We start from the raw sequence: 15,605 nt of genomic DNA, 5'->3' as shown, positions 1-15,605 counted from the left end.
CTAGGCAGAGATGTCCTGCTCACTGGGCTTTTCCCTTTGGGGGTTCATGGTAGACGCAGTGGAAAGCAGTGGTGGCACCTGATGCATTAACTGTAGGGAAGAAGGTTGAGTTGATGATGGGAATCCCACAAAGATTCCGTGTATAATGATTCAAGACAGTTCTCTCTCTTGAGCCAGCTCTTGGATTTTTTTTTTTGTGTATCTACTTACTCCTTCATTCTTGTAATTTATATCCTCTTAATCTCTAAGGGAGTACAGAGTGAGGTTGTTGAACTTTATTCTTAGGCAAGAAACAAAAAATAGTTTAAAGGTATACCTTAGAACGTTTGGAAGGCACCTCTGGTCCCCTACTTAAACTCTCTGAAGTGTAGGCAAACAGCGGAGAAGTTCAGTGCACAGGCCTCAGAGACTCACAGTCAATTTTGAGTTGTATCTGCTGTATGTATTTAAGTGACACTGAGAAAGATCTTAATATTTTTGAGCCTGAATGTTGTCATCTAAATTGATATCAGTCAATGTAACTGTGGTGCATAAGAATGAAATAGAATGAGTATTAAGCATGTGACTGAATGTGTGATGGATGCATTACAGCAATACCAGAGTAAACTAGGTATCTTTATCATCATCAGCAACAGCAGCATCAAGGTTAAGTGACATATGCTGTGATCAGAAGTTTTTTTTCCCTAAATTCTGAGAGAACATTTTTTTTACAATTTATTTATTTATTTTTTTATGGCTACACTGGGTCTTCGTGGCTGCATGTGGTTTCTCTCCTTGCAGCGAGTAGGGGCTACTCTCTGCAGTACATGGGCTTCTTGTTGTGATGACTTCTCTTATTGCAGAGCAGGTGCTCTAGGGTGCATGGGCTTCAGGAGTTGTGGCTTATGGGCTTAATTACCCCAAGGCATGTGGGAGCTTCCTGGACCTGGGATTGAACCTGTGTCCCTGCATTGGTAGGCAAATTCTTAACCACTGGCTCTCCAGGGAAGTCTGAACATTTTATTTTTGTTTTTCTGCAGGTAGAGTTAGAGTGCCTGGTGGGACACATCTGAGCTTCCTTCATTTCTTGAATTCTCAGAGCCTCTCCTTGCTTGGCACAGAACAAGATACAAGAACAAAAATCTGTTAAAATATTGAATAGACTTTCTTTGGTTCTCAAAAAGAGTGTGGGCAACATGACTTCCACACGCTGGGCACTTTCCTGCTTGTTTTGACATTCCTTCCAGTGAAGTCTTATAGGACTAGACAATAGATGAATCAGTGTTTGTAACCCTCTGTGTCACTTTCTATAAGAATTATTATTTTCCATTTAATAGAATTTAAAATATGAGATTATTTTAAAAAAAAAACAACAACACTGGGTCCTAAAAGAAATGACCATATGTAAAATAGATAGCCAGTGGAAATTTTCTGTATGATGCAGAGAGCTTAAATCAGATGCTCTGTGATAACCTAGAAGGGTGGGATGGGGTGGGAGGTGGGGGGATGTTCAAGAGGGAGAGGACACATGTATACTTATGGCTGATTCACAGTGATGTGTGGCAGAGGCCAGCACAATGTTGTGAAACAATTATCCTCTGGTTAAAAATTTAAAAGAAAGAAAAATAAGGGAAAAAAAGAGAAAATAAACAGCCCTTTTCAGAAAAAGAGAGAGAGAGAAAAGGGAAATTAATCTGATTGTGTGCTCTGAGACATATTTTAGGATCTCCACTCATTTTATGAATGACTTCCCTGAACCATGATAGGTTTCTGTGCCTCTGCCATAGGATAGAATCTAAGAACATTAAAGCTTTATTAGGATTGTACTTCATCAATACCTAACTACTCCAGGGATGTCTCAAATTCTGATTTAAGAATCAGGATTGAATATTTATTAACTACTGACCTCTGTTAGAGGCCACTATTGGGGATCAGGATGTGCTGTGTGCTAAGTCGCTTCTGTCGTGTCAGACTCTTTCCAACTGCATGGACTGTGTAGCCCACCAGGCTCCTCTGTCTATGGGATTCTCCAAGCAAGAATATTGGAGTGGGTTGCCATCTCCTCCTCCAGGGGATCAGGATGGGTCACCCCAAAACATGCCAAAATGATGTATTGACTGGTATGAACTGAAGTTGTTTTTGGAGGAGCTGATATAAGAAGGAAACTCTGTCCTTCTCTGTCTCTATGAAAGCAGGAAATGAATCTCTCTTATGAAAGGTCCACTCCCTGCATTTGGAGATAGAAGGACCTGCTTATCATCAGAGAAGGAGAATTTGGAGCCTAGAAACCTGTATAAACAATACTCTATGTCTCTTTAATTTACTACCCCAAGCCCAGACTATTTAGATTCTTCATTAAGCACCCAAATACTAAGATTCTTTGTCCTGCCAATTCCTCACCAATTTATTGTTTCTTCTTCCAAAAAGTATAAAAGTTGCCTGCTCTGGACGCTTCATAGGTCCCATTTCTATGAAACCTCCATGTGCAGGAATTCAAATGTGTTTCTTTTTCTCCTATTAATCTGCATGTGTTGATGCTATTATTATTCCATGCACAAGAACCCAAGAGGGTAGAAGGGGAAATTTCTCCTTCCTTGATAACCCATATCTCCTACAAGTGGATGTTATATGTCCGACTTCAGTGTAAGGAGTACCAGTGCCCAGAGGTGGGGAGATTTCCACACACTCCATGTTTAGTGGATTAAAAATGTGGGACTCAGACAAAGGTCTGCTGATTCCCATCCTAGGCCTCTGTCCCACCAGGGGGCAATGACTGATTACTTTATTTCCAAAACTGCTTTAGTCCCAGATGACCAAATGGAAGCAAATAGAATGATGGATTCCTTCTAGTGTGATTCGGTGGGTCCATCTATGAATTAGCAGAATGCATCAAATGGCTTGCAGGGACTTTTTGAATACAAATTTATGGGCCATAAGATTTTCTATGAATGGTAATGCATTTTCCAGCCCATTTTGGAAATTTGACACATGAAAATAACAGTCATATACAAAATGGGAATTTTCATGTGTCTCTATCATGAAAAACTATTGCTAGTCAGATTTCAGGAATCTTTTTGACTTAATTTTGAAAATCAGAACATGTACTTGATTGTCTGATTTTTCCACCAGGAAAACAATTACAGGTAATTAATAGTAAAATTGGACAGGTTTCAATTTTTACAATTGAAACAATACTGTGTGCATATTTGGAAATTCTCATTTGTGTATTATGAAGGATGGTACAAGAATTTCCCTAACTGAAAACTCAGCTTATCCCCCAGGATATACTATGCTCGTTTTATGTATTGTAACAAATGTATGTACTTCAGGTCAGTTCAGTCGCTCATTCGTGTCTGACTCTTTGTGACCCCATGAACTGCAGCATGCCAGGTTTCCTGGTCCATCACCAACCCCCGAGCCTACTTAAACTCATATCCATCGCATCAGTGATGCCATCCAACCGTATCATCTTCTGTCATCCCCTTCTCCTCCTGCCTTCAATCTTTCCCAGCATCAGGATCTTTTCCAATAGGATATTTCTTCACATCAGGTGGCTAAAGTACTGGAGCTTCAGCTTCAGCATCAGTGCCTCCAGTGAATATTCAGGACTGATCTTCTTTAGGATGGACTGGTTGGATCTCCTTGCAGTCCAAGGGACTCTCAAGAGTCTTCTCCAACACCACAGTTCAAAAGCATCAATTCTTTGGTGTTCAGCTTTCTTTAAAGTCCAACTCTCACATCCATACATGACTACTGGAAAAACCATAGCTTGAACTAGATGGACTTTTGTTGGCAAAGTATGTCTCTGCATGTTAATATGCTGTCTAGCTTTTCTTCCAGAGCAAGCATCTTTTAATTTCATGGCTGCAGGCACCATCTGCAGTGATTTTGGAGCCCCCAAAATAAAGTCTCTCACTGTTTCCATGGTTTCCTCCTCTATTTGCCATGAAGTGATGGGACTGGATGCCATGATCTTCATTTTCTGAAGGTGGAGTTTTAAGCCAACTTTTTTTTTCACTCTCCTCTTTCACTTTCATCAAGAGGATCTTTAGTTCCTCTTCACTTTCTGCCATAAAGGTGGTGTCATCTGCATATTTGAGGTTATTGGTATTTCTCCCGGCATTCTTGATTCCAGCTTGTGCTTCATCCAGCTTGGCATTTCACATGACAAACTCTGCATAGAAGTTAAATAAGCAGGGTGACAATATACAACCTTGGTTTACTCCTTTCTCTATTTGGAACCAGTCTGTTGTTCCATGTCCAGTTTTAACTGTTGCTTCTTGACCTGCATACAGATTTCTCAGGAGACAGGTAAGGTGGTCTGGTATTCCCATCTCTTTCAGAATTTTCCAGTTTGTTGTGATCCACATAATCAAAGGCTTTGGTGTAGTCAATAAAGCTAAAATAGATGTTTTTCTGGAACTCTCTTGCTTTTTCGATGACCCAATGGATGTTGGCAATTTGATCTCTGGTTCCTCTGCCTTTTCTAAATCCAGCTTGAACATCTGGAAGTTCATGGTTCATGTACTGTTGAAGCCTCGCTTGGAGAATTTTGAGCATTACTCTGCTAACGTGTGAGATGAGTGCAATTGTGTGGTAGTTTGAGCATTCTTCGGCATGGCCTTTCTTTGGGATTGGAATGAAAACTGACCTTTTCCAGTCCTGTGGCCATGGCTGAGTTTTTCCAAATTTGCTGTCATATTGAGTGCAGCACTTTCACAGCATCATCTTTCAGGAGTTGAAATAGCTCAACTGGAATTCCATCATTCCCACTAGCTTTGTTCATAGTGATGCTTCCTAAGGCCCATTTGACTTCACATTCCGGGATGTCTGGCCCTAGGTGAGTGATCACACCATTGTGGTTATCTGGGAAATGAAGATCTTCTTTGTATAGTTCTTCTGTGTATTCTTGCCACCTCTTCTTAATATCTTCTGCTTCTGTTAGGTCCATACCATTTCTGTCCTTTATTGTGCCCATCTTTGCATGAAATGTTCCCTTGGTATCTCTAATTTTCCTGAATAGATCTCTAGTCTTTCCCATTCTATTGTTTTCCTCTATTTCTTTGCATTGATCATTGTGGAAGCCTTTCTTATCTCTCCTTACTATTTTTGGAACTCTGAATTCAAATGGATATATCTTTCTTTTTCAAGAGGCTTAAAAGACAATATTTTGTATATCAGAATTCAGTTAAGAGTATCTTTAATTTTTTTTTAATGTTCAATTTCCATCAGTTTTAATTGACACCGGTGTAAATACAACCATTTTGCACAAAGTTCCGTATTCTACAGATCCCAAAGCCTGAACCAGGAGCTTTATATGAACTTCAGTGGTACCATGGGAGGCCAAGGCAATTTAATTTAGGTAAACCAGGATTTGATTCGTCAGAACCCTCTTGCAACAGGTCTATTCAATTTTCTTAAAAATGGTGGGATTACTTGCTTTTCCGAAGCAGCAGTTACACAAATGTAGTATTCGATTAAGCCTAAAAGTGGGCCCTAGTCAAAAATTTCATTAGTTTTCTGCATATGATCACGAGAAAGGATCAGGACACCCTTCACATTGCCAATGAAAACCCAACTGAAAACGTTGTCCCTGCCAAACTCCGTAAAACTGCAGAGCATTGCATCACCCCAATAAAGCCGCAGGTCTCACCACATGCATCAACAAATCTACAGGGTTAAGTTTCTGCACTCCTCTTTTACACAATTTTACAACTATTGTACCAAACAGTATTTTAAACACAGACACAACTCCCTAATAAAGCAAAAACAAAGGCATTTCCCTTATTAAAAACAAGATACACCATCACTTCATATACACTTTATATGTGTAACTTCAATAAGTCTCAAACATTATTGCACTTTAACTTTCATAATTTGACAATGCATTCAATGAAGCAATCTGCAGACAACTAGTTTTACAAACAAATTAAAAAACACTTTTAAGCAGACAAGAACGTCCTAAATTGTTTATTAGGTAAGAACTTTACAGACATCACGTATATTAGCGGTAGCGGTGGAGCTGGAGAGTATTGCGCCTTCTCCACGCTGCTCGGCGAGAGCCACCGATAGTGTGGTGGAACTTGTGGCCCTTGCCCAGGCCGCGGCTCTTTCTGCCCGCGGACGTCAGCCCCCGCATCTCCCGGTGCTTGTGAACTGGTCTGGTGATCCACTGGGTGTCAGGGTTTCTTCTGATAGCTTTATGGAATGGATCAATGAGGATAACCTCGAAGAATTTGTACGTAGAATCTTCACCAACCCAGTAGGAATTCAGGACCCACAGGGCCCCACAGTGGCGGCCAGCGCGCTCCTCCGCAACCGACTGCAGGCTTCGAGCGAACTTGAGCTGGTTGACACCATGGTGCACAGGCTTGCCGTAGGTGGCACCTTTAGGAACTGGGCGTTTGCGGCCCCCGCGGCGCACACGGATCCGGTATATGACATAGCCTTGTTTGGCCTTGTAGCCCAGCCTGCGCGCCTTGTCGGGCCGGGTGGGGCGCGGGGAGCGGTGCAGCACCGAGAGCTGGCGGTACTGCCAGCAGCGCACCCGCAGCAGGAAGCAAATCTCGTCCGACTGCTTCTTCCTCCACAGCTCCTGGATGTACTTGTAGGCGCCCATGTTGGCTCACCCTGATGGCTGCCGCCTGACGGAAAAGGCAAGAGTATCTTTAGTGTAATAGTATTTAAGTGAGTTTTCAAGGAAATTTCTTGTAAATACAAAAATCAACACCAATATTAAGGAAACATTGAAATGAAAATGCATGTACCAAATTCATGACAATGTTTACCTTTGAGCAATTGAAGTTCAAGGGAATAAGATCATGCAGAAATAGCAAGAAATCCTCAGGTTTTATCAGTAACAAATATGAATTCTAAAGTGAGCATTATTAAATATTTATATTTATAGTATGGTAATAATGGTAGTAATAATATATAACATTAATGCAACAGTTAATATACTGGTAATGATTCTCTACCCAGGCTGGATGTGTGCGTCTGTTCAGTTGCTCAGTCATGTCTGACTGTGTGGTCTCATGGGCTATCACCCACCAGGTTCTTCTGTCCATGGACTTCTTCAGGCAAGAATACTGAAGTGATTGTCATTTTCTACTCCATGAGATCTTCTTGACCCAAGGATTGAACCCTCGTCTTTTGTGTCTCCTGCATTGGCAGGCAGATTCTTTCCCATTAGTGCCTCCTGATAAGTATGCCCAAAGGACTACAGGTAGAGATTCTGATCTAATTGGTTTTAGGCTGTGGTCTATTCATAGTTAAATTTGAAAAGATCAAAAGGATCAAAAAGATCAATCAGCTAGCACCGATAACCACTGCCAAAGTCCTTTATTTTAATTTAATTTTTACAGCAACCTTGGAAGAAAGTGTAAGTGAAAGTCATTCAGTTGTGTCCTACTCTTTGCAACCCCATGGACTGTCCATGGAATTCTCTAGTCCAGAATACTGGAGTGGGTATCCTTTCCCTTATCCAGGAGATCTTCCCAACCCAGGGATCGAACCCAGGTCTCCTGCATTGCAGACAGATTCTTTACCAGCTGAGCCACAAGGGAAGCCCAAGAATACTGGAGTGGTTAGCCTATCCTTCCTCCAGTGGGTCTTCCTGACCCAGGAATTGAACCAGGGTCTCCTGCATTGCAGGTGGATTCTTTACCAACTGAGCTATCAGAGAAACCCTGAGTCCAGTTCAATTAATATACCCACTTTACAGATGTACAAACTACTCATGTATTGTTTTTCTTTTCTTATGAAGTCTTTTATTGGTAAATTTCAAGAGGTACATAGTCTTAATCCCAAAAAACAAGGTTAAATATTTTACCACTCTTTATCAGGGGTTACCAGCTTCCCTGCCCAAGATGGAAAGTATACTTTTTACCCTACTTTTCTGATATTAGTCTTTAGCTTTTCCCCCTTTTGATTTTTTCCAAATTACATCATGTTTTGACCTGTCAGGAGAAATGAAGACCTGAGTTGCCTTCAGGACGATGAATGTAGGAGAAATGTCATTGCTCAATAAGGAAGAATGACTTGAAAAGCTGGTATAAGAAGACCAATGTAGCATTTGAGAACAGGCTTTGGTCTTAAATTTTTCAACTGTATGTAAGAGAGTTGGATTTGATGAGAAATCAACCCTTTACAAATGTATAGGAAGAGATATATTAGAGTTTCCCAGGTGGTGCTAGTGGTAAAGAACATGCCTGCCAATGCAGGAGACACAAGATGTGCAGGTTTGATCCCTGGGTCAGGAAGATCCCCTGGTGAAGGAAATGGCAACCCATGCCAGTACTCTTGTCTCGAAAATCTCATGGACAGAGGAATTTGGCAGACTACAATTCATAGTGTCACAAAGACTCAGACTCGACTAAAATGATTTAGAGACATATTTAAGAAGCTTTAATTAGCCGCTGCAAACAAAAACAGTAAAAGAAAAACTCAACTTCAGATCTTTCTGTGAGTGTGTATAGCACTTTAAAAATGAAAAAAGCATTTATTAAAAGTGAACTTTTCTTTAATCATTGGCATATCATATAGTAATAAGGACCAGTGATGCTGTATGATTTTATGTTTTCAACAAAAACATGTTTATCAAAATATGAAGCCCACCAAAGCCAAATATTTGTATCTGAGTTATATGTGAAGGAACTTTGACCAGACAACCCAGCCTTATCTCCATGGAAGATGGATGACATAAAACCAAGTAAATATGGAAAAACCATTAAAGATAACTTGCATAGAAATACTATCTCTGAGCATTTCATTTTAATTTAGGATCCAATTAACATGATTCTAGATCTTTAGGACTAAGATGCACATCAAGGAAACTTCTTGTAGTGCATTTGGATTAGATACAGTACATTTGAGTGTTTCTTAGTGTTCTTTAATCAGATTTTAAAAAAAGAGAGAAAAAAGAATACGTTCAATTTCATACACCTCCTTCAAAAGCAGGGGACAAATATATTGCTGTGTTCATTAAGTTCTGATCTCAAATTGTCATTACTTCTCTCAAATTCTTTGGCCTCGTACCTTTAAAGTAGGTGTACAAAAACACTGGTCAGTACTTTGAGCACCAGTAAAGATGTGTTCCGGCTTTATCGTACTATCCCTGGAGTTCTCATAGCAAGCATACTGGAATGGGTTGCATTTCCTTCTCCAATGGACCACATTTTCTCAGAACTCTTCATTATGACCCATCCATCTTGGGTGGCCCTACACGGCATGGCTTATAGTTTCATTGACTTCTGCAAGCCCCTTCACCACAACACAGCTGTGATCCTTCAAAGATTGGATGCTTTTGAATTTTTGTGCTGGAGGAGACTCTTGAGAGTCCCTTGGCCTGCAAGGTGATCAAACCAGTCCATCCTAAAGGAAATCAACCCTGAATATTCATTGGAAGGACTGATGCTAAAGCTGAAGCTCCAGTATTTTGGCTTCCTAATGCAAAGAGCTAACTTATTGGAAAAGACCCTGACACTGGGAAAGATTGAGGGCAGCAGGAGAAGCAGGCAACAGAGGATGAGATGGTTAGATAGAATCATTGACTCAAAGGACATGAATTTGAGCGAATTCCAGGAGATAGTGGAGGACAGGGGGGCCTGGCATGCTATAGTCCATGGGGTTGCAAAACTTGAACATGATTTAGCAACTAAACAACAATAACAAAATATGTGTTCACAGCTAAGAAGTATTGCTGAAGACTTTGGGATGTATGGTCTTCAAGCCTAACATTTTATTTGTGACCCGCTTAAATCCAAAGCATAGACATTTATCTGGGTCCCTCTACAATTGATTTGTTTATTCAATATTGTCTTCTTTTTCAAAAGGTGTTTCATCAACATGGAACCACAGAATCTAACAGGTGTCTCAGAATTCCTCCTCCTGGGCCTCTCAGATGATCCAGAACTTCAGCTCCTCCTCTTTGGGCTCTTCCTGTCCATGTACCTGGTCACCATCCTTGGGAACCTGCTCCTCATCCTGGCTGTCATCTCTGATTCCCACCTCCACATCCCCATGTATATCTTCCTTTCTAACCTATCATTGACTGATGTCAGTTTCAGCACCACCACCATCCCTAAGATGCTAGTGAATCTCCAGACACACAGCAAATCCATCACGTATGTAGGGTGCCTAGCTCAGGTGACCTTCTTTTCTCTTTTTGTATGTTTGGAGAGCCTACTTCTGGCAGTGATGGCCTATGACCGGTTGGTGGCCATTTGTCATCCCCTGCACTACCTGGTCATCATGAACCCCCTCCTCTGTGGCTTGTTGGTCCTGGTGTCATTTTCCATCAGCCTTTTGACCTCCCTGTTGCACTATTTGATAATGTCACAGCTTACCTTCTGTGCAGAAGTGGAAATCCCCCATTTCTTTTGTGACCTTTCTCAACTCCTCAACCTTGCTTGTTCTCACACCTCCACCAATAACATATTAATCTACTTCATTGGTACAATCTTTGGTGGAATTCCACTATCAGGGATCCTTTACTCATATACTCAAATCGTGTCCTCCATTCTGAGAATCTCATCATTAGGTGGGAGGTATAAAGCCTTCTCCACCTGTGGCTCTCACCTGGTAGTTGTTTGCTTATTTTATGGAACAGGCCTTGGTGTGTATCTCAGCTCAGCCTCCTCGTCTTCCTCCAGGAAGGGTGCAGTGGCCTCAGTGATGTACACTCTGGTCACCCCTATGCTGAACCCCTTCATCTACAGCTTGAGGAACAAGGATGTCAAGAGTGCCCTCTGGAGGATTATCAGCAGAATAGCCTAAGGTCAACATCCATGTTATCTTCTTTCTATTCATAAGACTGGAAAAGGCAGCAAGGTCAATCATGTGCAAGAAGAAATTCTGATCTGCAGTCCCATAGCATATATATGTCTTTCTGGATCTGCTTCCTGCTTACACACTTTTTTCCTCTTCAGTTCAGTTCAGAAACTCAGTCATGTCTGACTCTTTGTGACCCATGGACTGCAGAACACTAAGCTTCCCTGTCCATCACCAACTCCCGGAGCTTACTCAAACTCATGTCCATTGAGACGGTGATGCCATCCAACCATCTCATCCTCTGTTGTCCCCTTCTCCCCCTGCCTTCAATCTTTCCCAGCATCAGGATCTTTCCCAGTGAGTCAGTTCTTCGCATCAGGTGGCCAAAGTATTGGAGCTTTGGCCTCAGCATCAGTCCTTCCAGTGAAAATTCAGGGTTGATTTCCTTTAGAACTGACTGGTTTGATCTCCTTGCTCTCCAAGGACTCTCAAGAGTCTTCTCCAGCACCACAGTTCAAATGCATCAAATCTTTGGTGCTCAGCCTTTTTTATGGTCCAACTCTCACATCCATACTTGCATCGGGAATGGAAAGACCCCCTTATGATCAATGATAGGGAATTTGGAGATTAGAAGCCAGTGTTCAATTCAGTTCAGTTCAGTCACTCAGTCGTGTCCGACTCTTTGCAAAGCCAATGTAAACAAATCTTATTGTTCCTTTTATTTACCACCTCAAGCCTAAATCTGTTTATATTCTTCACTCATGAAATACCAAAAGCCTATGTTTCTTTCTCCTGTCAATTCCTCATCAACTTACTATTTCTTTGTCTAAAAAAGATAATAGCTTCCTGCTTTGGCCCCTTCTTAGGTCCTATTTTAATGAGACCTCCATGTGCAGGAATTCAAATTTGTTTCTTTTTCTCCTGTTAATCTGTCCTGTGTCAATTTTGTTATTATTCCAGCCACAGAACTCTAGAGGGCTAGAAGAGGAAATTTCCCTTTCCTCCACACCACACACATCCTACAAATGGGTGTTGCTGGCCCTACTTCAGTGTGAGGGACACAAGTGCAGAGAAGTAGGGAGATTTACACACACTGCACATTAAGTGGGTGAAACATGGTGAACTCAGACAAAGGCCTCCTAATTCCCACCCCAGGGCTCTGTCCCACCAGATTATTTTCTTTTAAAACGTATGGTAGTCCCAGATGATCAAATAGAGGTAAAACCATGAATTCCTTCTTTTGAGATGTGGTGAGTTTATAGGTAAATTTGCAGAATGGACCAAACTGCTTGCAAGGGATCTTTATTGTATGAATATTATGGATGATGGGGTTGTCTATGGATAGTATTGCATTTTTCCAGCCCATTTTGTAAATCTGAGTGATAATAGTTATAATAATATTATTCCTTGTGCTCAGTTGCTCAGTCATGTCTGACTCTTCATGACCCCATGGACCATAGCCCACAAGGCTCCTCTGTCCATGGAATTTTTCAGGCAAGAATACTAGAGAGGGTTGCCATTTCCTCCTGTAGAGGATCTTCCCAACCCAGTAATCAAATCTGAGTCTCCTGCATCTCCTGCATTGGCAGGAGGATTCTTTACCACCTGAGCCACCAGGGAAGCCCCATCATTCCCTATATAAGGTGTGAAATTTCATGTGACTCTATCATGAAAAGACTGTTCCTAGTCAGCCTTCAAGGATCTTTCTAGTTTTACACCTTGAAAATCAGACCATGTGGTTGATTTTGTCTGATTTTTCCATTAGCATAACGTGTAAAGATAGTTACAGAAAAATTTAATGTTTCAGTTTTTTTAATGGAAGCAATACTCTTGTATGCATATATCTTTTAAAATTCTCACTAGTGTAGTATACAGAGGATTGCAAGAATTTTCAGAACTGTATCATAATAAAAAAGTTTTAAATATTTGTGAATTGATTAAATCCAAAGTATGGACACTTATCTGTATGTCCCTGAAATTGTTCTGCTTATTCAATACTCTCTTCTTTTTCAAAGATGTCCCCTCTACATGGAACCACAGAATCTAACAGATGTCTTAGAATTCCTGCTCCTGGGCCTCTCAGATGATCCAGACCTGCAGCCCCTTCTCTTTGGGCTCTTCCTGTCCATGTACCTGGTGGGCATGCTTGGGAACCTGCTCATCATCCTAGTCATCAGCTCTGACTCCCACCTCCACACTCCTGTGTTCTTCTTCCTCTCCAACTTGTCCTTGGCTGACATCAGTAGCAGCACCACTACTATCCCCAGGATGCTAGTGAACCTCCAAACACACAGCAAGTCCATCACCTATGCAGGCTGTCTAGCACAGGTGACCTTCTTGTCCCTTTTTGCAGGTTTGGGGAGTCTCCTTCTGACATTGATGGCCTATGACCAGTTGGTGGCCATCTGTCACCCCCTACACCACCTGGCCATCATGAACCCCCGCCTATGTATCTTGCTGGTCCTGGCATCATTTGCCGTCAGTCTTTTGACCTCCCTGCTGCACTACCTGCTGATGTCACAGCTTACCTTCTGTACAAATGTGGAAATTCCTCATTTCCTTTGTGACCCTCCTCAACTCCTCAACCTTGCCTGTTCTGATACCTCCACCAATAAAATATTAATTTATTTCATTGGTACCATCATTGGTGGGATTCCACTCTCAGGGATCCTTTACTCTTATATTCGAATTATATCCTCCATTCTGAGAGTCTCTTCATCAGCTGCTAAGTCCAAAGCTTTCTCCACCTGTGGCCCTCACCTGTCAAGTTGTTTGCTTATTTTATGGAATAGGCCTTGGAGTGTATCTCAGCTCAGCTGTCTTGTCTTCCCCCAGAAAGGATGCAGTGGCTTTGGTGATGCACACTGTGGTCACCCCTATGCTGAACCCCTTCATCTACAGCCTAAGGAACAAGGACATTAAGTTTACCCTGTGGAGAATTATCAGCAGAATAGCCTAATCTCAACACCGTGGTATCTTTTTTTGGCTCATAGGAGTAGAAAATTTAACAAAACCAAACATGTGCAGTAAGTGATTCTGTTCTGTGGTCACATAGCTTACGTGTACCTATCTGGCTCTCTGCTCTGTTTACACAGTTTTTCCTCTTAGAGGAGATTATCTGGATGCCCCAAATGAGTCATAGCCCTTCTAGGATTTTGCATAGCGCATCAGTACACCCTTCTCATGTTTGCTGCATATGACCCAGGACTCTTGGTCATGGGCATCCTTGCTCCTATCTTCACAAAATAAACACAGTTCTCTCTTGTTATATACTATTTCTATAATTTTCCTATGTTGATTCTCTGTGTGTTAAGTGGATCTAAATCTCTCTAAATTACATAAGTGACTCAATGGGCTTGCAGATATGAAAGTCACATGTTTTCTCTGATTGACATAAGAAGAAAAAAAAACTTGGAAGTCAGAGCTGAGGCTGCTGCTGCTGCTAAGTCACTTCAGTCAGAGCTGAGGAGTAGAGGTCAAACTCCCCTGAGAAGATGATGAATCTAGATCCTTCCTAATACATTCACTTTTCTCCTTTTCCTCCTCCATGAAATTAGCATCCTCAGAGTTTAAGAGACTGTAGATGATTAATTATTTTCTACGTGTATTGAGGTCTCTAGACTGCATCACTTTAGATAGTCAACCTGTGCTTCCCAGCCCTTCAGTTAGTCAGCTCCAGTCCAGTGGGTTCCATACCTGTGTGTCTCCTCCTCCCAGAGTTTTTGTCTGCACAAGGAAGCCCACAATTGAGGCTGTCTTGGTGCCAGTCCTCACCACAAAGCTTCAGCCCTCATCCAACTCCAGGTAAGGGAGGGGCAGGTGATCTGAATCCCTCAGTCCTGGTCCAGTGGAGACAAGCACAATCCAGTGAGTGCCAAGTGCAGTGGGAGACACGAATGCAGGAGGGATTGAGTTGGGGGGGGGGTATGTGTATGGGGTTGTTTTCTCATCACCAAAGCAGAGAACAGATAGGAGAGCCAGTAGGAGGTTACCAAAATGCATATAAAGGCTTATGAAGTTGATGTTGTTTTTAGTGGTGGGGACCCAAGAACTCATTTAATTAATTAATTAATTAATTTAGCTTTTTTAAAAATTTTATTTTATTTTTTTACTTTACAATACTGTATTGGTTTTGCCATACCTCCCAGACTGTTTCTATCTTCCTTGGGCATCTTTTCTACCTGATCAGGAAATAGGTCTCTCTAAACTGTCCTTCTTCCTTGGAGAAGGAAATGGCAACCCACTCCAATATTCTTGCCTGGAGAATCCCAGGTAACTTAGGGTTTGAGAATGGCTTTGGTCCTAAATTGCTCAATTGTTCATTAGAGGGTTGGATTTGATGAGAATTCTTCACAAATGTTAAGGATTTGAGACATAGAAGAGTTTTATCAAGCTACTATAAATTGGCAAAAAGCAAACTCTCTTCCTTTTCTTCCCAGGCACAGACCCCCTGCTCACTGTGCTGTTCCTTTTGGGTGTTCACAGTAGACTCAGTGCAGACCATGTGTGGCACCTGCTACATCAGCTATAGGAAGGAAGGCTGAGTTGAAGCTGGGGGTCCTAGAAAGCATCACCTTATGCAATTCAAGGCATTTCTCTCTCTTGTCTTTGACCTTGAATTTTGCTTCATTACCAACTTGTGCTTTCAGTCTTGTAATTATTTACCCTGTGGATCTCTAAGGGAGCACAGTCAGGGTGCTGATCAGGAAATAAGAAACAGTATAAAGGCATATACAATACTGTAAAGTAATTAGTCTCCAATTAAAATTAATTAATTAATTTTAAAGAAAAGTTGGAAGAGACTTCTGAACCTCTGTTGAAACCCTCTGAAGTGTAGGGAAACAGAATGGACAGTG

The 15,605-nt window shown here is 41.5% G+C and overlaps 2 protein-coding genes and 1 pseudogene across 2 annotated transcripts; 2 read left to right on the top strand and 1 right to left on the bottom strand.

Annotated features, from left to right (window-relative positions):
- Positions 1-5,934: 5,934 nt before the first annotated feature.
- On the bottom strand, positions 5,935-6,635 carry LOC101109701 (large ribosomal subunit protein eL15). Its single transcript, XM_027969578.2, has one exon. It carries the CDS (start codon positions 6,596-6,598, stop codon positions 5,984-5,986), a length of 615 nt encoding a protein of 204 aa, XP_027825379.1. The 5' UTR covers positions 6,599-6,635; the 3' UTR covers positions 5,935-5,983.
- A 3,175-nt stretch (positions 6,636-9,810) lies between these two features.
- Positions 9,811-10,755, top strand: LOC101108747 (olfactory receptor 7E178-like). Its single transcript, XM_012177851.3, has one exon. The coding sequence runs from the start codon at positions 9,826-9,828 to the stop codon at positions 10,753-10,755; it is 930 nt and encodes a 309-aa protein (XP_012033241.1). The 5' UTR covers positions 9,811-9,825.
- Positions 10,756-12,762: 2,007 nt separating this feature from the next.
- On the top strand, positions 12,763-13,708 carry LOC106990741 (olfactory receptor 7E178-like; annotated as a pseudogene).
- The last annotated feature ends 1,897 nt before the right edge of the window (positions 13,709-15,605 follow it).

Source organism: Ovis aries, chromosome 5, assembly GCF_016772045.2.
Source record: "Ovis aries strain OAR_USU_Benz2616 breed Rambouillet chromosome 5, ARS-UI_Ramb_v3.0, whole genome shotgun sequence".
In the NCBI taxonomy this organism is placed as follows: domain Eukaryota; kingdom Metazoa; phylum Chordata; class Mammalia; order Artiodactyla; family Bovidae; genus Ovis; species Ovis aries.
The sequence above is the reverse complement of the archived record's forward strand: the minus strand, read 5'-3'. Positions and strand labels throughout refer to the sequence as shown.

Bases quoted from the DNA above. Each gene is read 5' to 3' on its own strand.
- LOC101109701 (XM_027969578.2), bottom strand. From the start codon at position 6,598: ATGGGCGCCTACAAGTACATCCAGGAGCTGTGGAGGAAGAAGCAGTCG.
- LOC101108747 (XM_012177851.3), top strand. From the start codon at position 9,826: ATGGAACCACAGAATCTAACAGGTGTCTCAGAATTCCTCCTCCTGGGC.